The sequence below is a fragment of the Lithobates pipiens genome, unplaced genomic scaffold (assembly GCF_037356315.1).
Source record: "Lithobates pipiens isolate NorthernLeopardFrog02 unplaced genomic scaffold, aLitPip1_a1.2 Scaffold_1, whole genome shotgun sequence".
NCBI lineage: Eukaryota > Metazoa > Chordata > Amphibia > Anura > Ranidae > Lithobates > Lithobates pipiens.
In genome coordinates this window covers 191366372-191388053 of record NW_027507685.1, presented here as the reverse complement: position 1 = coordinate 191388053, position 21682 = coordinate 191366372, and the positions used below count along the sequence as shown (strand labels likewise).

General features: G+C 44.5%; 1 protein-coding gene across 13 annotated transcripts in view; it reads left to right on the top strand.

Annotated features, from left to right (window-relative positions):
- HUWE1 (HECT, UBA and WWE domain containing E3 ubiquitin protein ligase 1) overlaps window positions 1–21682 on the top strand; it is a 226822-nt gene that overhangs the window by 197973 nt on the left and 7167 nt on the right. For 6 of the 13 annotated variants that reach the window (XM_077479201.1, XM_077479143.1, XM_077479195.1 and 3 more), the window contains 10 exons: window positions 1037–1164; window positions 1533–1629; window positions 1720–1875; window positions 2316–2561; window positions 3004–3121; window positions 12143–12283; window positions 16032–16319; window positions 17046–17151; window positions 17285–17402; window positions 19337–19518. In XM_077479201.1, the coding sequence (XP_077335327.1) occupies window positions 1037–1164; window positions 1533–1629; window positions 1720–1875; window positions 2316–2561; window positions 3004–3121; window positions 12143–12283; window positions 16032–16319; window positions 17046–17151; window positions 17285–17402; window positions 19337–19518 (1580 nt within the window). The remainder of the gene's footprint in view (window positions 1–1036; window positions 1165–1532; window positions 1630–1719; window positions 1876–2315; window positions 2562–3003; window positions 3122–12142; window positions 12284–16031; window positions 16320–17045; window positions 17152–17284; window positions 17403–19336; window positions 19519–21682) is intronic. The other 7 variants (XM_077479218.1, XM_077479189.1, XM_077479160.1 and 4 more) reach the window with 3 other exon arrangements.

Sequence of the window (21682 nt, the reverse complement as noted above, 5' to 3'; positions counted from 1 at the left end):
CAGCGGACTTACAAGCGCACTTTTTTTGGGGGGAAAAATTATTATTTATAAAAATAAAAAAAAGACAACAGTAAAGTTAGCCCAATTTTTTTTATATTTTGAAAGATAATGTTACGCCGAGTAAATCGATACCCAACATGTCATGCTTCAAAATTGCGCCCGCTCATGGAATGGCAACAAACTTTTACCCTTTAAAATCTCCATAGGCGACGTTTAAAAAATTCTACAGGTTGCACTTTTTGAGTTACAGAGATGGTCTAGGGCTAGAATTATTGCTCTCACTCTACCGATCGCAGCGATACCTCACATGTGTGGTTTGAACATTGCTTTCGTTTCTGCACGCAAGCTTGGCGCATTTAAAAAAAAAAATATTTTTCTTATTTTAACTTCTATTTTTTTTTTTCACTTTTCTTTAAAAAAAAAAAAATGTGTGTCACTTTTATTCCTATTACAAGGAATGTTAAAATCCCTTGTAATAGAAAAAAGCATGACAGGTCCTCTTATATATGAGATCTGGGGTCAGAGAGACCTCACATCTCATATTTACACTAAAATGCAATAAAAAAAAAAAATCGTAATATGAAAAAAACAAATAAAATGTCCCACTAAGAGCTATGGGCAATGACTTGGAGACAGGTGGGGGCTGGGGGCTATCTTCCCCTCACTCGTCTCCATGTCAGGACAGGGACAGGTCCAGATCGCCGTCACGGACCTGGCTCCTAACTTTTTTAGCTGGCTCCTAGATTCCAAGCAAATTTGTCAACCCCTGGTTAAGATGATGCTGCCTAACCCCTGGAAGCAAGTTTTTTTAAGTTTCTTTAAACAGTAAGTAATATGCGATTTGGGCTGGATTACAGTGACTATAGTCTGATAATAACATATTATAATGGACTAAATGAAGAGAAGCATCAGAGTGGGAGCGTTTACTTCCTCTTTAATAAGCATGTTAAAATTTTATAATTGAGATTTCATTTTTTTATTTTTATTTTTTTTAACATGGTGTCTGCATTTACTTACTGTTGTCATCTTCTTCCAGGAGCTGCCAGTCTGGCCTCTGCTAGCAGCATCCAGGCAGCTGTGCAGCAGTTGGAGGCTGAGGCTGATGCCATTATACAAATGGTACGTGAGGGTCAAAGGGCGCGGAGACAGCTGCAAACTGCAACGGTTAGCATGATGACTGGCGCTGGCAGAACATCCATTCTTAGTTTGTTACCCCCTATTTTTTATTTTATGTCTGAGATCTTTGCATTCTCAGCTTTTAATTTGCTTGTTTACAAACTGATTTTCTGTAACATGTACATTTCTGTGTATTAAATAACTCTACATAGTTTATTAGTCTTTTTGCATGTATCCCACAGTTCATAGTAGCATTGAAGCACCTTGCTTTGCAAATATTTGCTATATGTTGATGCATGACTTGTGTGCTGTTGCTTCTTTATCATGCGGTTATCATCCTGCTCACCTTCCTGCCCCCATGTTTTTCACCCCAAAAGCATTAAACCACCTTCTGACTATTTTTTTGTCTTGTCTAGGCGGAAGGCTCTGCACGCAGGGAGGAGTCTCCAATGGATGTTGACCAGCCTTCGCCTGCTACACAGGATACTCAACCAGTTGGTCAGTGTGAAACCGGTGGGTGGGCCTGGATTGTTTTTTTGGTCTGTGAGGTCATAGAGGGAAATGTCTTCATCTGTAGGTTTCTGAGCATTTCTTATCACCTAGGTACTGAAGGACCTCAAGCTGCAGAGAAGAAAGAGGATGAGCGGTTACCAGAATTGCCACTGCTGAGTGATCAGCTGAGCTTGGATGAACTGTGGGACATGTTAGGAGAGTGTTTAAAGGAGCTGGAGGAGTCACATGACCAGCATGCTGTACTAGGTATTAAATGGCATCTTGTACAATCTCCTTTAAATTGGCCCGTGTCAACAGGTTTTTGTTCTCATTAGACAGATTTTGCATTCCTCAAGTCTATGGGAGTGCAAAACTTGCTGCTTAAAGCAATTCACAAGCAAGTACCCTGCAGGTAAAATGCATCTGTTGATGAATTCTGAATGATCTCAGCATCTCAAACTAATGCCATGGCCTCAGTTTGAGGGTGTTGGGACCCGCTAAAGAGTCTGAGAGAACATAAATATGTTAAACTTGAGACCATATAAAATATTTATAAAGAATATAATTTGCAAAAAGTGATGTTGCATTTGTTTAGATTATAGATTTAGATCTGTTTTAGATTATTTAGATTCTAATTATCATTTTAGATCTGTATTCCTAAACTGTATGCAGGCAGCACTAAAGTGTATGTGTGTCTCTCCCCTCAGTACTTCAGCCAGCTGTAGAAGCCTTTTTCTTGGTCCATGCAACAGAGCGAGAAAGCAAGCCACAAGTACGGGATACTCGGGAAAGCCAGCTGGCTCACATAAAAGATGAGCCTCCTCCTTTATCCCCAGCACCTCTCACCCCTGCAACGCCTTCTTCCTTAGATCCCTTTTTTTCAAGGGAACCCTCATCTATGCATATCTCATCCAGCTTGCCTCCTGACACTCAAAAGTTCCTGCGCTTTGCAGGTAAGTCTCAATTAAGCTTGCTAATCCCTAGCCGTTTGGTAACCTAGAAATACTCTGGGAAATGTTACCAAGTTTAGCATCCGCTGTAAATTTATTGGTTACAAATTTTACGTAGTGTCTATTTCACCATCTTTTCTTGCTAATTATTTTGCTCAAACTGGATCCATTTCATCAACCACGAACCAGATTCAAACTTTCCTTCCTCCTTTGTCATTAGGCAGTGCAGTATAAATGGGTGTGCTTTAAGGATACAAAATGTGTTGTACAAGCTTTATGTCTGTTTTACCCTGAACTTTAATATTGGTTAGAAGAAACGTTTGCTGTGCTCTCCCTCAGTAGAGATCACAGCAGTATACCCAATAAAAGCATCTCAATAGATTTACATTTTTACAGCTTTCTAAGAAATGCCTGCACTTCACATGTCTTTTCTTATACTATTTAGAGACTCACCGCACTGTGTTAAATCAGATCCTCCGCCAGTCGACAACTCATCTAGCTGATGGACCTTTTGCTGTTCTTGTTGATTATATCAGAGTCCTAGACTTTGATGTCAAACGCAAGTATGTATGATCAAATTTATTATTGCTTTTGTACTAGCTACTCTATGATGTTTGTTACATCGAACAGTTGTCGGACAGAGGTTTTCAGAATATATAAAACATGTATTGAAAAAGGAAGGAGCGTCCTACATACATGGTGTAATAATGTGGGCATATAACCATAGGCAGGAAACAACCTTATGCAAACTAGTAATTTTCACTCAATTACTGGTTCTCCCTCCAAGAATGTAGATTTCAGGTCTAGCCACCGATCCCATATTTTGCCAGACAATTTCTGTGCATGTAAGGTCCTTTTTTATAGGGTAAGGGTTATCGGCTACCTTTCATTCCCCAAGTATTGGTGTGAAGGGCTGAAGCCACATGCTGACTAGAAGTAGTCTAGCTGTAAAAAGCGCTTCTTCTAAGAAAATGTGAAGATGGCTGTTATACTGTGGGCAAGACCACAATAAATGGTAGAATGAACTACTTGGCTCTCCAAAACTGGGGCATGCAGGGTCATAATGAGATTTATACCTGGCTAAATGGACGGGGGTCAGGTAAGACCTATGCGGTATATACAATTGGGTTAGTCTATAAGATCACTTTGGGGAGACCATTTTACAGGATTTCAGAATATCTGTCGACTCCTCGTCCTCAAACTCCTCCACGTCCGCCTCCCATCTGGTTTTCAACCGGAAGGCTAAGTCTGTTGCTGCAGATTGGAGAAGACTGTTTTAAAAAATTGCAATTTTCTCTTATATTCACCGACCAACACAGCTCCTCTCTGTAACAAAATGGGTTATCAGCCCTATCACTGGAGATAGTAGGCAAAGTTGTAACACAACACTTCAGAACTTTCAGTTTCGCCCAGGGGGTGGTCCCTAGGCTACAACCCCCACAGCCTGCCCTAGCAGACGTAAGATGAATGATCCTGTGATCTTCTATCAACAGCCGGCTCGGTGGTCGGTGAGCTTTATGCTCCGGGGCATACATATGACTGGGCTACTGATGTCTGCGTCACAGTATGCTGGGCCAGTAGTGTTCCCTGTACTGATCAGGAGCTGACTACCATGGAATGTCCCCCAGCTCTTCAGGACTGGTAAGTACAGCTCTCCCTGCCTCAGCAGAGTGGAGCATCTGGCCATTCCCTGAGAGGTCGATTCGGGGGGCCCCCTCACCCCCCTCTCTTCTCTCCCCTGTCCCTAACTCCCCTCCTTCCCCCCCGTACGAGGGGGGGGGGGCTGCACATGTGCTGAGTGGTGTGTGTGTGCGCGCCTGGGCTCTCACCTGGGGGTTTAGCTGTACTGGGTCCTGCAGCTTAGTCCCGCAGGATGCCTGTGTATTCTGCCCCTGTGTTGATGCAGTGCTTTGTCAGCCACATGTCCTCTCTAGTCCCTCATTGTGGGCAGCACAGTGGTGTAGTGGTTAGCACTCTCACCTAGCAGCAAGAAGGGTCGCTGGTTCAAATCCCAACCACGACACTACCTGTCTGGAGTTTGCATGTTCTCCCTGTGCCTGCATGGGTTTCCTCTGGGTACTCCGGTTTCCTCCCACACTCCAAAGACATGCAGGTAGGTTAATTGGCTTCTGTCCAAAATTGCCCCTAGTATATAAATGGGAACCTTGGATTGTGGGCTCCTTGAGGGTAGGGACCAATGTGCAATGTACAGGGATAGGGACAATTGTAGACACTCACAGGTTGAACTGGATGGACTGGTGTCTTTATTCAACCTTAATAACTATGAAACTATAGTGCTGTTCGGCGGCCATTTTAAGTATGGGCAAGGGTCAGACAGGCTTCTGGCTTCAAGCGGGCATTTTCCTGGTGATTCTCTATTAGAACACTGGCAGCCATTTTCTTGTAGCCGGACCGCGTTTTTTGTGCTCCAGCAGCAGCCCCTGTGCCCTCAGCTTCCTGTTTGGTCATCACAGAGTGCTGGGAGGTTTATCCTGTGATTCTGGACACGTGTGTCAGATCGCTCACCGATCATTCAACCGGCTGGCCACCGACACAGTTTTGCCATCTCTGCATCTGGGAGCACTGGGGATCATGCGGAACTGCCCAGGATGTTGAGTCCAGTGGGTTAGAGCCACTCAGTCAGTGGCAGCAGGAGGGTGGGACTGTCACTGTCCTAAGTCCCCTTCGGGTGGCAGACAGGTTAGGGTCAGCATGGCTTCAGAAACTGGTGTTTCTTCCCCCAAAATCCAGGCAATTTCTGTCTTGTCAGATGCCGCTGACCAGGACCGTTCAGACAGTGAGGATGAGTCCGTTTCCGTGCGTGACAAAGTGCTAGTTAAAGCACTTATCACAGCTGTGCGTGATACCCTGAAGATTCAGGAGCCAGCGGATCCCTCTGCTGATGTACCGGCACCCCTTCTGGGTCCCGCAAGCCAGCATGTTCACCTAAGGCAGGCATGTCCAAAGTCCGGCCCGCGGGCCAATCGCGGCCCGCATTCCGGTTTCGGACGGCCCGTCTGGTCATGTTCCCATATATATCTTTTGTGGCCCCCAACGAATCCCCGATCGCCGGGGGCCACAAAAGATAGATGTGCTGGCTGCCATGGAGGGGGCGGAACGAGTGCCTTGGATACAGGACAGCGTCCTGTGTAAACGGAAGTCCCGTCCTGCGCTGCCATTGGACAACCGTTTTGTCCATCACAGGAGGCGGGACTTTCAATTAAAGAGGCCGTCGATAGAAACAGGAGTTTCTCCTGTATGTCTGTCGGCGCTCATCCCGCCCCCCTCCCTGTCTCCTCCAAGGCTGCAGAGGACATGAATCAGGCTGCACTGATGGTAATGGTGAGTCTGCATTCATGGCAATATGGGGGCTGCATTCATGGCAATATGGGGGCTGCATTCATGGCAATATGGGGGCTGCATTCATGGCAATGTGTGGCAATATGGGGGCTGCATTCATGGCAATATGGGGGCTGCATTCATGGCAATGTGGGGACTGGCAATGTGGGGGCTGCATTCCTTGCAATGTGGGGGCTGCATTCCTGGCAATGTGGGGGCTGCATTCCTGGCAATGTGGGGGCTGCATTCCTGGCAATGTGGGGGCTGCATTCCTGGCAATGTGGGGGCTGCATTCCTGGCAATGTGGGGGCTGCATTCCTGGCAATGTGGGGGCTGCATTCCTGGCAATGTGGGGGCTGCATTCCTGGCAATGTGGGGGCTGCATTCCTGGCAATGTGGGGGCTGCATTCCTGGCAATGTGGGGGCTGCATTCCTGGCAATGTGGGGACTGCATTCCTGGCAATGTGGGGACTGCATTCATTGGGGGCTGCATTCATGGCAATACGCTGGGGGCTGCATTCATGGCAATACGCTGGGGGCTGCATTCATGGCAATACGCTGGGGGCTGCAGATGGGCACTGACCCTTATTTTGCTTCACATGTCTTTAAAATGTAAGATTTTTTTATTTTTATTTTTTTCCTGAGACTTCCTTTTTAAAGTTAAGGTGCGTGGTATAAGCCGATTAAATACAGTATATCCAAATAACACACCCGAGCTCATCTGTTCACCACACACAGCACAAAGGCAAGATAATTCTTGTTGGGCCGTGTATTAGTGCTCGGATGAACACCCTTAGATCGAATTTTAATGGTTTAAAGAATGTCAGACAAAATGGTCGGCCCTCGAGCATGTTCACTTCATCAAATCTGGCCCTCTTTGAAAAAAGTTTGGACACCCCTGACCTAAGGTGTTCCTGTATCTGACTTATTTTGATAAGTTCGTTTACAAGGAATGGGGTCGCCCGTAACAGACCTTTGCGGTCCCCAAATACATGGCGGCGCGTTACCCCTTTGAGGAAAGCCTTCTAAAAAAGTGGTTAGCTCCTCTGGTCGTGGACCCCCCCCAGTATCCAGGTTAAACAAAGTAACCACGATCCCGGTTGAGGGGACTCCTGCATTCAAGGATCGCACAGATAGGAAGGCCAAGGCGGTGGCTCGTTCCTTGTTTACGGTTGTGGGGTCAGCCGTGCAACCTGTACTGGCATCCGCACTGGTGTCGCAGACACTGACTGAGTGGGCAAAACTTTTGCACCGCGAATTGGGAGAGCAACAGGCTTCCCCTGTCTGTGTGGAACTAGCTAGGCCTTAAGTACGTCTGTGACGCGGCCCTGGATACTCTCCCTCTGTAATCCAGGGCTTCAGGGTCAGCTGTGGTGCTGAGGCGCCTGATTTGGCTAAAATGCTGGTCTGCTGACCAGGCATCCAAGAAAGCCCTGACGGATCTTCCCTTCCTTGGCGACCGGCTCTTTGTAGTCTCGTTAGATTGCATTATTAAAAATGCCACTGGTGGTAAGAGTACTCTACTCCCACAGGCCAGGAAGGCTAAGGAGCCATGCCACAGGCAAGGGCACTTTTTTTCCGCTCACAAGAGGCTTTTTCGTCTGCCCGGTGCTTAGACAAAATGTCCACAGGCCGCCCACGGACGGTCAAAAACGTCCCTGGAACAACAAGCCTGTGAACAAAAGTGCTACCGCATGAAGGTTTGCCCCCGCCCATGTCTCGGGTGAGGGGTCGCCTTCGGGAGTTTACAGCCCGGTGGTCCTCCTGGTTATCCGACCAATGGGTCTGCGATCTGATTTCCACAGGCTAACAAGATAGAGTTCCTCTCTTGGCCACCAAACTGATTCTTCCCCTCCAGCATACCTGTGTCGCCGGGAGGCCCTGTTGGGGGCTGTAAGGGACTTGCTGAATCGAGGGGTGATTGTACCTGTTTCTGAGCCAAAACGCTTCTAGGGATTCTACTCCAATCTGTTTGTGGTTCCCAAGAAGGAAGGGGTACGTCCAATCTTGGACTTCAAAGCCCTCAATCACTTTGTAAAAGTGCAGAGGTTCAGGATGGAATCGGTTTGTTCAGTAGTCGCTGCACTCAAGGGGACTCCCTGGCAATCCAGGATGCGTACCTGCACATACCCATATGCCTTAGGCATCAAAAGTTTCTACGTTTTGCAATTGGGGAAGCCCATTAACAATTTGTGGCTCTTCCTTTTGGTCTGGCATCAGCCCCCTGAGTCTTTACCAAGGTATTGGCTCCAGTATTGGCATTGCTGAGACAACGTGGGATCGTGATTGGTGGGCTACCTGGACGATCTCCTCCTGAGAGCATCTTCCGCCTCAGAATTAGAGGAGTATATGGCGATCACCATGCAGACCCTACAAGAATTTGGGTAGCTGTTGAACCTAAAAAAGTCGGTGATTGTGCCGACCCAGCGTCTGGAGTGCCTAGGTTTGCTGTTGAACTCCAGGGAAGCGAGAGTTTTTCTCCCTTCAGACAAATTGCAGACTCTCAGATCCGCAGTCAAACTGCTGATGAACCGCAAGTGGTAGTCGCTCCGGTTTTGCATGCGAGTAATGGAACTCATGGTAGCCTCCTTCGAGGCGGTACCTTACGCCCAGTTCCACACCGGAGTACTGCAGAAGGAGATCTTGTTAAAATGGGACAAGTCTCAGTTGTCCCTGGATCGACAGATCTAGGTGAGCCAACCAGTCAGGGACTCTCTGATCTGGTGGTTGAGGTCCCCGGTGATTCAGTCCGAAAAATCGTTCCTTCCTCTGAAGTGGACGGTGGTCACTATGGACGCCATTCTATCCGGCTGGGTTGGAGTGTAGGGCGTTCAGTCGACTCAGGGCCTCTGGTCGACAGTAGAATCTGAGTTGCCGATCAATCTGCTTGAATTGAGAGCGATCAGGCTGTGTCTCCACAAGTGGTCGTCGAGCCATCAAGGGTGTCCGATCAGTATTCAGTCTGACAACGCCACGGTGGTGGCATACATAAATCACCAAGGGGGAACAAAAAGCGCAGCCGCTGCTCGGGAGGTCACTCACATACTTCGGTGGGCAGAGCGACACGTTCCCGCCCTGTCGGCCATTTATATCCCGGGAGTGGAAAACTGGCAGGCGAACTATCTGAGTCGACAGATGCTGGGCCCAGAAGAATGGGCATTGCATCCGGAGACATTCAGGCTGCTGTACCTGAAGTGGGGAACACCAGATGTGGATCTATTGGCCTCTCGTCTCAATCGGAAGGTGCCAAGATTCGTGTCCAGGACAAGGGATCCGTGGGCAGACGCGTCGGATGCGCTGGTGGCCCCTTGGGATCAGTATCAGCTGATCTACGCCTTTCCTCCACTGAAATTTGTTGCCACATCTGCTTCGCAGAGTGGAAGCCTAGGGGATCCCAGTGATACTGGTTGCCCCAGATTGGCCTCAGCATCCCTGGTACGCAGATCTGGTGCGTCTGGTGGCAGACGCTCCCTGGCGACTGCCGTTGCGAGAGGACCTTCTGTCTCGAGGTCCGATTTTTTTCATCCTGCTTTACCATCGCTGGCTTTAATGCATGGCTGTTGAGAGCCAGGTGTTGAACCGGGGGGCCTGTCGGACTCGGTGATTCCAACTATGTTGAGGGCAGGGAAATCTTCTAGGAAGATATACCATCGTACCTGGAAGGCTTACGTCTCCATGTGTGAGAAGAATGGTTGGCATCCGCGTTCCTTTTCCATAGCAAGAATCCTGCTGTTTCTCCAGCCAGGAGTAGACCAGAGATTGGCATAGAGCACCATCAAGGGGCAGATCTCACCTCCGCCTGTCTTTTTTTTTTTTTTTTTTTTTTTTTTTTTTTCAATGACCCCTGGCATCGTACTCCTTAGTGGGTACTTTCGTTCAGGGGGTATGACATGTGGTCCCTCTGGTGTTGTCGCTTCAAAAACTGCTGTTTGAAAATATCAGGGAGATTCCCCTGTTGACTCTTTCCCAGAAAGTGGTCTTTCTAGTGGCCATTACCTCGGCCAGGAGGGTTTCGGAATTGGCGGCCTTGTCTTGCAAGTCGCCCTATCTGGTCCTCCACAAGCATAAGGGGGTGTTGCATCCATCTTTTCTACCGAAGGTGGTCTCGGCTTTTCATATCAATGAGGACATTGTATTACCATCATTGTGTCCTAAGCCAAAGCACTCCAAAGAGGTGGCTCTTCACACTCTCAATGTGGTTAGGGCTCTGAAGGTGTATTTGTCTGCCACGGCTCCCTTTCGAAAGTCAGACTCACTGTTTGTTTCGGTGGCTGGTCCAAAGAAGGGTATGGCTGTCTCGTCGGCCACCATTTTCAGGTGGATCAGACAGATTGTAGTACAAGTCTACACCTTGAAGGGGCAGGTGCCCCCCCTTTCCAGTCACGGCCCACTCTACAAGGGCAATCGGAACATCTTGGGCCTTCCGACACCAAGTGTCGGTCGCTCAGGTGTGTAAGGCGGCGACCTGGTCTACCAAGTTCTACAAGGTAGACGTCAGTGCATCGGCTCATGCCTGTTTTGGCTGCAGAGTTTTGCACGAGGCTGTGTAGTTGCAATTGGATATGCAAGCTTTGTTTTCGATAAAAACACAATACTGGTGTGTTCATGCACTGTTGCATTACTCCCGCAATGTTGTGATCTTGGAGATCTTTTTTTGGATTTTTTGTTTTTTCTTGTGGGTGTAGTTTCACTAGTTCCCACTTGCCATGGTGGATGAAGTTTTTATTCTGTTTTTCTCACCCCTCGTTTGGCACTGCGAGGGGGGGGACTGGGGACGTCCCATTTTGTTAGAGAGGAGCTGTGTCGGTCGGTGAATATAAGAGAAAATAGGATTTTTTGTACTCGCCGTAAAATAATTTTCTCTGTAATTCACCGACCGACACAGCACCCGCCCCTCCTTTTTCTCTTTTTACGTTATACTGCTTTTTGACGTACGGAGTCTGCTAGGGCAGGCTGTGGGGGTTGTAGCCTAGGGACCGCCCCCTGGGCAGAACTGAAAGTTCTGAAGTGTTGTGTTGTGTTACAACTTTGCCTAGTATCTCCAGTGATAGGGCTGATAACCCATTTTGTTAGAGAGGAGCAGTGTCGGACGGTGAGTACAAAAAATCCTATTTGGTTTTTTAGTCTGCTCTCCAAAAAACATCCAGTAGGTACAAAGGGGTTAAATTGGGCATACAGCGTGTGGCGAAGCTGGAGGAAGCAGAGCACAGAATTGGGCAGATCAAAAGCCATTTTGAGTTCCTGAAATGGCTTGATTTCATTGCAAATAAATACATGGGAGATGTATAACCCTGTGAGAGTTCCAGAGTTCATCAGATAAGGTAAGCAATTCTGGAAGGTTGGAGTTGCCCCAGAGTGGTGTGTGGGCATGAGTAAGGGGGCCTTCAACCTCACCCTAACTAGGTTTATGCCTCCCATAACCCCAATGAGGGGACCAAGTTTGGGTTTTGGTTTTAGGTAACGCAAAAAGAGGTTCTACATTAAGTTTAGTATACTCTCCCGGGGAACGGCTAACCTGAACGCCTGAATATTTGTTCTGGCTTGCTCTAATAATGGCAAGACTAGCTTGATTAGTGGATGGCGATCCAGGTTCAGGGGGGAATTTTGGGATTTACACCAAATAATTTGTAAGTAACCAAACTCCCCAAAGCGTTCAATATGGCGCAAAGCCGCCGCTAGAGTGACCCGCATCCTCCAGGTTCAGCACCCTGTCATGGGCGTAAAGACTGACCGTCTCAACCAACAGCCCTGATCTAAGGCCTCTAATTTTAACGTGTGTGTGTGTGTATGTGTGTGTGTGTGTGTGTGTATATATATATATATATATATATATATATATATATATATATATATGTATATATATGTGTGTGTATATATATATATATATATATTGTGTATGTAACAGGGGCGGACTGGCCATTAAGCAACTCGGGCACTGCCCGAGGGCCCCGGGCCACTAGGGGGCCCCATCAGGGTTGCCAACCTCAGTAAAACCAGGGACAATATGTAAAAATCCTCTCCAGTACCTTCTCAGCCAATAGAAACATGTCTGTGTATACTATGTGTACATGTATGTGTATACTGTGTGTGTGTGTTTTTGTATACTGTGGGGCCCCATAATCTCTTATTGCCTGGGGGGCCCATAATCTCCTATTGTCCGGGGGCCCCATGAGTTGTCAGTCCGCCCCTGATATGTAATATATATATTTATTTATTTAACATATTTCACTAATATCTCTGAATAGATATTTCCGCCAAGAACTCGAGCGGTTAGATGAAGGACTGAGGAAAGAGGACATGGCTGTACACGTCAGACGAGACCATGTATTTGAAGATTCTTACCGGGAACTGCACCGTAAATCCCCAGAAGAAATGAAGAACAGATTGTGAGTGCCACAGAAAGATCATTGTATTTCAGTCTTCTTTGGGTCAGAATGAATCTACGGAGTGTAGTAACTCTGAATAGTGGGTTTAGAGGTTAGGTTTTTGCTTTTTTCCCTCCGGGGGTGATTTCACCTTGCTTTTTTTGCAGAGGAACAGGAAGTGACCGTAAATCTTCCACAAAGTGATGGTAAATCCCACAGATCACTGCTGTAACAAGAAAATTTGGAGATTTATTTAGCACCTCCTATAACTTTTTCTATGCCAATTAAGAGTTGTAAACCGCTACAACATAGGTTCTAACCCTTCCCCACTCTTTCCAAAAGTTTTGCCCAAAGATCTACTTTAACCACTTTAGCCCCAGAAGATTTGGCTGCTGAATGACCAGGCCATTTTTTGCGATTCGGCACTGTCACTTTAACTGACCATTGCGCGGTCATGCAACGTTGCACCCAGACAAAATTGACGTCCTTTTTTTTTTTCCCCCCCACAAATAGAGCTTTTTTTGGTGGTGTTTGATCATCTCTGCGTTTCTTATTTGTTGCGCTATAAACAAAAAGAGGGCAACAGTTTTGAAAAAAGCACAATATTTTGTAGTTTTTGCTATAATATCCCCATTTTTTCTCAGTTTAGACCAATATGTATTCTACATATTTTTGGTAATAAAAATCGCAATAAGCATATATTGGTTTGTGCAAAAGATGTAGCATCTACAAAAAAGGGATAGATTTATAGAATTTTTTTTTTTTATTTATTTTTTTATTTATTTATTTTTTATTTTTTTGTACTAGTAGTGGCGGCGATCTGCAATATATTCTTTTTTTTCCGTGACTACGACACTATGGCGGACACTTGACACATTTTCCGGACCATGGGCATTTATACAGCGATCAGTGCTATAAAAATGCACTGATTACTTTAAAAATGTCACTGGCAAGGAAGGGGTTAACACGAGGGGGCGATCACTGGGTTAACGGTGTATTCCCTGAGTGTGTTTCTAATTGTAAGGAGAGGGGCCTGACCTAGAGGAAATGAGAGATGATTCCTAGCTATTAGGAACTCACAATCTGTCTTTCCTCGCAGAACAGGGATTTGTGTGTTTACACATACACGTCCTTTTTCTACCTCTCGTGCCCACGATCGCTTGTGGCCGGCAGTCGTTGCAGCCACAGGCACCCCTGCAGTGCACCGGGCACGTGCCTGCTATGCCGCTTAAAATAGCCGACGTATAGCTATGACAGCTCATGGGAACGTGCTGACCTGCCGCAGTATAATGACGGCGGCTGGTCGGCAACCGGTTAAATCAAATTGTGTATGATTTGTAGTCTCTAGTTTAAAATGCTAATCTTAGGCTGGCTTCTCACTATTTGGCTTCGATAATGCACTTTTAAAGAACTTCACTCAAAACATTCGCTCTCATTTTTGGATACTTTTTCATTTTTTGAGGGCAGCAGATACCTTGTTTTGGCAGGTACCTACTTCCCCTGGAATTACCTTGGCGATCTGAGGGGAAGTTTCCTCTTTGCCCACAACCTTCTGGAAAATGCCACAGGTCCCAGAAGGCTTTGGGACCATTAAAAAAATGCAGCGGGAAGCCTGCTGTGAAGCTGCAAGTAGTCACAACCAGCTTCACTTCCCACATTTAATGTGTCAGGGACCTGAAGACCGTTGATCAACCAGCTTCGGTGGGGATGGTGCTGGATCCCTGGATAGGTAAGTGCCCTTACAGCAGTGGTCATCAACCCTGTCCTCAGGACCCACTAATAGGCCAGGTTTGCAAGATAACTGAAATGCAACACAGGTGATATAATTTGCTGCTCAGTGATTGCAGTGTTCTAGTCTGAATCTCCCCTAATGTAACACACAAAACCTCGACTGTTAGTGGGCCCTGAGAACAGGGTTAGTGACCACTGCCCTACAGTATTTTTTGCTGCTGGCTTTTTTGATGGAAGATCCTCTTTAAATACACTGTGTTGCATTGCATGGTAATGCACTACTGTGCATTACTTTGTGTTGTGTCTGGAATAGAGTAAAGGGATATTTTTATTTTATTTTTTTAGACATTCTGAGGTTTGCTGATCATTAAAATAACTGAGCTGCCTTATGGCATCACTTGTTAATGTGCGGCATAATCGCAGTGCGCCGGATTGGACAGATTTCAAGAGGCCCCAGAAAAAAACTTAAACTAAGTAAATGCAGGTCTAATTTTAAAATTCTGTCCAGCCTGCTATTCACATCAGTTAAACCCTACAAACTGTGTGTTTCATGGGAAAGATCTCTTTAGTTTTGTGTAAGTGCCGGTTCACACAGAATTCCTATGCAAATCACATGCGATTCTTCAGCATTGCAATTTGAGCCATTATTCTGTATGCCTTAAATTGCACCAAATACGCACTGAGCAGGACCCATTTTTTGGCCAAACCAGAATCTGATTGCATGGGTGTTCACACACATGCGATCTGGTTTTGCAAACCAGTTTCGGGGTGCCTTTAACCTACACAGTGGTTTGCACGAACTGAGTGCGATTTGGATGCAGTATGGATTTCCCAGTGAATTCAAACCGCATCAGTGTGAGCTGGAACAAGATACAAGTGCTTTTTTTTTGTGTGTCTGGTTCCTTTGTTCACTGTATTGTTCACAGCATCTACGTACAAAAAAAACACAGAGCCAATAGTATGTAAACATAGCCCCTCCTTTTATGGTTCACAGGAAATTTCAGTCAAATTCATTTAGTTATCTAGTTGAGACAGAAAAACAACGGGTGTAGAATGATTCAAAAAGACAAGCCAGAAACCAGATGATGAAATAATAATGAATGGAAAATTTGCAAACCTAATTTACTAATGAGACAAAATAAAATGTCCAGAGGAAAATTGTACAAAAATTAGTGAATGAAATTAAATGATCATAAATTTAAGTCCAGTTCCCATCTGAGCTTTAACCCCTGAGGGAATCTGTTTTTTAATCTATAGTAATAATCTCCACCAAGCCTCTGTTCAAAAGATGCCTGGTCCTATCCCCACTCCTGGTCTCCTGGGCATAGAAGTCAATCTGTCATGTTTTTATATTATATATTCTGTGCCTTTATTGTACATAAATTTTGTGAAACGCATTAACATCTGCTGTACCCACTTGTCTTTTATGAAGTATCAATATATTTTAGAAGATTTAAAGTGGTTGTAAACCCTTACAAACCAACTTTGACCTACAGGTTAGCCTAGATTAAGGCTTACCTGTAGGTCCAAGAAATATCTCCTAAACCTACACGGTTTAGGAGATATTTGCCGAAAGACAGGCACCGCTAGTTATGTGGGAGATAGATGGATATATATATCTATGTGTGTGTGTGTGTGTGTGTGTGTGTGTGTGTGTGTGTGTGTATGTGCCCCCGTCCACACACTCCATCTGAATGGGGGGGTATCCTCGCTGCTGAACTATTTTATTCCGACAGCTATAGCCAGCAGCTCTGATCGAACGGGGAAAAATCCAACAGGGCAGTTGTGCAGAACTTGATAGACTTCTTTACAACCTCCCTGCCCATACATGGATCGAAAGTAGGCCAAGCCTTGCTGAACTCAACTATTTTGATCCATGTATGGCTATCTTAAGTTGACTGGACTAGAGTACCCGAGGGGATTAAAATTTAAACAGCCTTTCGCTTAAATGTTTTTTTGTTTTACCTTTTACAGACATTACCAGGAATGTGTTACTTGTATTATGGTGGTGTCATAAAGCTTATACGTTTTCTTACAGGTATATAGTATTTGAAGGGGAAGAAGGTCAGGATGCTGGAGGACTCCTCAGAGAGTGGTACATGATCATCTCCAGGGAAATGTTTAATCCCATGTATGCACTGTTCCGCACATCTCCTGGGGACCGTGTCACCTATACAATTAACCCCTCCTCCCACTGTAATCCCAACCACCTCAGCTATTTCAAGTTTGTCGGTCGAATTGTCGCAAAGGCAGTGTACGACAATAGGTTACTGGAGTGCTACTTCACGCGGTCTTTCTACAAGCACATATTGGGCAAATCAGTCAGGTATGTATGAAAATTAACATGCTGAGCAATTGCTGTTGCTATGTGTAAATAATTATTATATAGTATTTATATAGCACCGACAATTTGCACAGTGCTTTACAACAGACGGTACAATTACAATACAGAGGGCCCTGCTCGTTAGAGCTTCCAATCTCTCTAACTTTTAGTGCTTGCACACTGTGGCTTCGTTCATTCCTGTTGGGAAAGTTGTACTCTACAAGATCATTGGAGACCGCCCTAAATATGACTCTTCAAAGGAATGAACAGGGGGCCACAGCACATAAGTGCAGAATCGTACGTTGCTGCAATTGAGTTCATTTACGCCAGTTTCTTTGTCTCAGATACCCAGCAACTTGTACAATGGTGTATGTCAGTGTTTCTCAACTCCAGTCCTCAAGGAGCCCCAACAGGTCATGTTTTCAGGCTTTCCTTTATTTAGCGCAGGTAATTTGATCAGTTTCACTGCTGTAGTAATTACCACAGCTGTTTCATCTGAGGGAAATCCTGAAAACATGATGTGTTGGGGCGCCTTGAGGGCTGGAATTGAGAAACACTGGTCTATGTAATAATCTACATTAAAAATTCCACAAAGTAAATGTAGTTTTTTTATATTTTTAATGATTTGCTTCAAATGCACTTTTCACTAATATATATATATATATATATATATATATATATATATATATATATATATCCTGTTTCCACAATACAATTTTTACTTTGCAGATACACTGACATGGAGAGTGAAGATTATCACTTCTACCAAGGATTAGTCTACCTGCTTGAGAACGATGTCTCCACACTGGGATATGATTTGACGTTCAGCACTGAGGTAATATCTGTTCTTGTATGAGGGGGTTATCCAGGGTGAATCAAGTCTTCTTAGAGAGATCTATAGGTTGCCTTCCTTAAAGGTCACAGTGCCCAACAGTTCCTGCTCTTTACATTCTCCTTTCTCTGTTTAGGTCCAGGAATTTGGTGTGTGTGAAGTGCGTGACCTGAAGCCCAATGGTGCAAATATTCTTGTCACAGAGGACAACAAGAAGGAATATGTCCACCTTGTGTGCCAGATGAAGATGACTGGTAAGGAACTAAGCAACTTGTTTGCTATCTTATGAGAGGTGGCTTGTAGCTGTGCTGTTATAAAGCTAGCACTCGACGTAGGTAAGGGAAATCGGTAATAGACCAACCGTTGGTCTTTTAATTGGAAGTGCTAGATTCTTAATAGTACACCACTGAATTTTTCTTTATGACTGCTTAGTTTTTTTTCCAGACATCTACAGGTGAATGTTGAGGTTCTTTTTGCCTAAGGTGGCAATTTCTTCTATTTAAACTAGTACGTGGTATTAGTTTTTTTTTGTTTGTTTTTTTTGTTTGTTTCAGTCCAAAACACCCTACAGCGTAGGTTCTTTATTCCCTGCTGTCTGTAGGTCCTCATAAGGCAGGGATCTGCAATTAGCGGACCTCCAGCTGTTGCAAAACTACAAGTCCCATCATGCTTCTGCCTCTGGGTGTCATGCTTGTGGCTGTCAGAGTCTTTCTATGCCTCATGGGAGTTGTAGTTCTGCAACAGCTGGAGGTCCGCTAATTGCATATCCCTGTCATAAGGGATAGGCTGCTTCCCTGCCCATGATTTCTCGAATTTGGCAACAGATTTTTAACCACTTCCCACCCGGCCAATGTACATATACGGCTGGGTGGGAGCCGCCTCCTTCTGACTGGATGTTCCTGAACGTCCATCGGAAGGAGGGTGATCGCGCAGCGGCGCGATCCCGATGCGCTCGTGTCACCCGGACACGGCGCATCTCGGATCGGCAGGAGGGCTCTGTGATTGGCCCTCCTGATCACATGACGGCCGTGTCCAATCACGGCCATCATGTGATGTAAACAAACAGCCGGTTACTAGGCAATCGGCTCTCCTCTCCTCACACAGAAGTCATCGCTGAGGAGAGCAGATCGCTGCAGCCGGCTGGTGATCAGTGAGTATGAGCTGTTTTTACAGCTTTTTACTCAATGATCACTAGTCTAGTATAAATCTACAGTGTAAACACACATGTCACCACACATGTCCCCAAATAAAAAAAACATGTCCCCCACATATGTCCCACTAAAAACACATGTTCCAATGATTATCTGCACACATATGTACGTGATCACCTGCACACATATGTACATGATCATTTGCGTTCATATGTCCGTGATCACACAAACCAATTATACACTTGACGGATTTTTTTTTACCAAAAACATGTAGCAGAATACATTTTGGCTTACATTTATGACAAAATTAGATTTTATTGGATTTCTTTTAAAATAGAAAAAAGAAAATATTGTTTTTTTTTTTTTCCAAATTTCCGCTTTTTTTGCTCTTATATCGCAAAAAATAAAAAAACAGTCATGAATAAATACCACCAAAATAAAGCTCTATTTGTGTGAACAAAATTATAAAAATTTCATTTGGGTACAGTGTAGCATGACCGCGCAATTGTCATTGAAAGTGCGAGAGCGATGAACGCTGAAAATTGGGCTGGGAAGGAAGGCGGCGAAAGTGCCCTGTATTGTAGTGGTTAAGGTCTATGGCATTGAAGTAATACTAAAGCTAAAAACGTTTTGTTACCTTTAATTTATTCCTTGCATTAAGGTTAAAAACGTTTTGTTTCTCTTGTCTTCCCCCTTCCCTGTGAGGGTGAAGAGAAATCTGCATTGAGGCATTTTTGTAAACTATCGCTGAACTTCCATAAATTGTTGGCCATATTTGTCTTCAGTCCTTTTTGAATCACTCTCCCAGACCAAGTATAGAGATTGTGCATTTGGATTTTGTTGTCTGCATGCTTGATCCAGATCAGTGACTTAGGGAATAATAAAACCAAAGATGACCAGACAACTAGCATTTTTGAAAGGGGGGGCGAGCCTCGGCAGGCTTCATATTTCTCTGTGCTGACTTCACTTTTTGGGCCATTGTGTTAAGAATGCACGTGACCAATTTGTATAACTTCTCTTTTGTTTTCTGCTTCCAGGTGCCATCCGTAAGCAGTTAGCTGCTTTCCTGGAAGGTTTCTATGAAATTATTCCCAAGCGTCTCATCTCCATCTTCACAGAACAGGAACTGGAGTTATTAATATCTGGCTTGCCCAATATCGACATTGATGACTTGAAATCCAACACAGAGTATCACAAGTACCAATCTAATTCCATCCAGGTGAGTTCTTTCCTAATGCATTGCTAACGAAGCAGTATTTTTTAACCATTTAAGGACAGAGCATCTTTTTGAGATTTTTACAAGTTTTTTTTATTATTTTTTACTATTTTTTTTTTTTGCTAGAAAATTACCTAGAACCCCCTAAAATTATAAACAAATCTAACGCCCTAGAGAATAAAATGGCGGTCGTTGTAATACTTTCTGTCACACCGTATTTGTGCAGCGGTCTTAAAAGCGCACTTTTTTTTGAAAAAAATACACTTTTTTTTAATTAAAAAATAAGACAACGGTTAAGTTAGCCCAATTTCTTTTTATGTTGTGAAAGATAATGTACGCTGAGTATATTGATACCAAACATGTCACGCTTCAAAATTGCGCCCGCTTGTAGAATGGAGACAAACTTTTACCCTTAAAAATCTCCATAGGCGACGTTTAAAAAAATTCTACAGGTTGCATGTTTTGAGCTAGAGAAGTTCTGAGGCTAGGATTATTGCTTTTGCTCTACTGATTGCGGCAATACCTCACATGTATGGTTTGAACACTGTTTTCATATGCTCTCGCTTTTGCATGCAAGCTTGGCGGGACAGTGCATGTTTAATTTTTATTTTACCTTTTTTATTTTTACATTGTTCTTTTTAAAAAAAACAAAAAAAAAAACAACATTTTTATTCCTATTACAAGGAATGTAAACATCCCTTGTAATAGAGAAGAAGCATGACAGGACCCTTTTAAATATGAGATCTGGGGTCAAAAAGACACTAAAATGCAATAATAAAAAAAAACTGTCCCTTTAAGGGCTATGGACCGAAGTGACGTTTTGACATTGTTTCCACCCTGCAATGGTATGGAGACTGGTGGGGGCCATCATCCCCTCCAGTCGTCTCCATACTCAGCAAAGGAGAAGATCCGTCCGGGTCCGGTAAGCGGTGGAGGACACCGGAGGGGGTGGAGGCTCTCTCCTGACGCTGATGATGATCTTGCGGTGAATCTGCTGCATACTCTACTATTACAGGAAATGGGACCGCCAGCCGAATCAGATGATACCGAGGTTATGGCAGCTAGCTGCTGCCATATCAACGCTATTCCATTTCAAAGTTAAAGTCTGTATATCGACATGCAGATCTTCTGGACGTATGACTTTTTTTTGTCCCAATGAATGTAGAAATAAAAATTTAGTCTTTGGCCGGCATCTTTTAGCCCTCTTGCTCTGAATGTTGCAAAAAGCGCTGGCCCATGACATCTTGAGCTATCACAGCAGCATGTAAATGTTTGATTGGATGACTTCTTTCAGCACAGTTGTATGCTTCAGATATTTGAAAGGGGAGACTATAGCTTCAACTGCTGGCTGGAGCAGAGACTACATAATATTTAATGTTAACCTACTAAATAGTGGAGAAATTTCACTTTTATGTGCTTAAAGCCTGACTCCAGATGTGTTTTGCCTTTAAATGTTTTTTTTTTTAACCAACAAATGCCTTTGCTGGGAGCACTGTGTAAAATGTATGTAGCATTAGCTACATTTACAGTGCCTTGAAAAATATTCATATCCTTTGACATTTTCCAGATTTTGTCATGTTACAATCAAGAATAGTAAGTGTATTTTACTGGGATAGACCAACATATGAAGTGGAAGGAAAATGATAAATGGTTTTCCAAATTTTTTACAAAAATGTGAAAAGCGTGGCTTGCATTTGTATTCAGCACCCCAAGTCAATACTTTGTAGAACTCCCCCCCCCCCCCCCCCCCTTTTTGCACATCTACAGAGCAAAATGTTTGCCCATTCTTCTTTGTAAAATAGCTTAAGCTCTATCGGATTGAAAGTGGGGATGGTGTGTTCAGGGTGATATGCAGTGTTAGTTTTCCAGCACACACAGCATTTTGCTTTTAGGCCAAAAAGTTTGGTCCCATCTGACCAAAGCAACTTCCACATGTTTGCTGTGTCCCCCACATGGCTTCTCGCAAAGTGCAAACAAGACTTTATGGCTTTCTTTCAACAATGGCTTTCTTGCCACTCTTTGGTGTGCACAACTAATAGTTGTCCTGTGGACAGAATCTCCCACCGGACATATGGATCTCTGCAGTTACTCCGGAGTTACCATGGGCCTTTTGGCTGTTTCTCTGATTAATGCTCCCTTTGCCCCGCCTGGCAGTTTAGGTGGATGG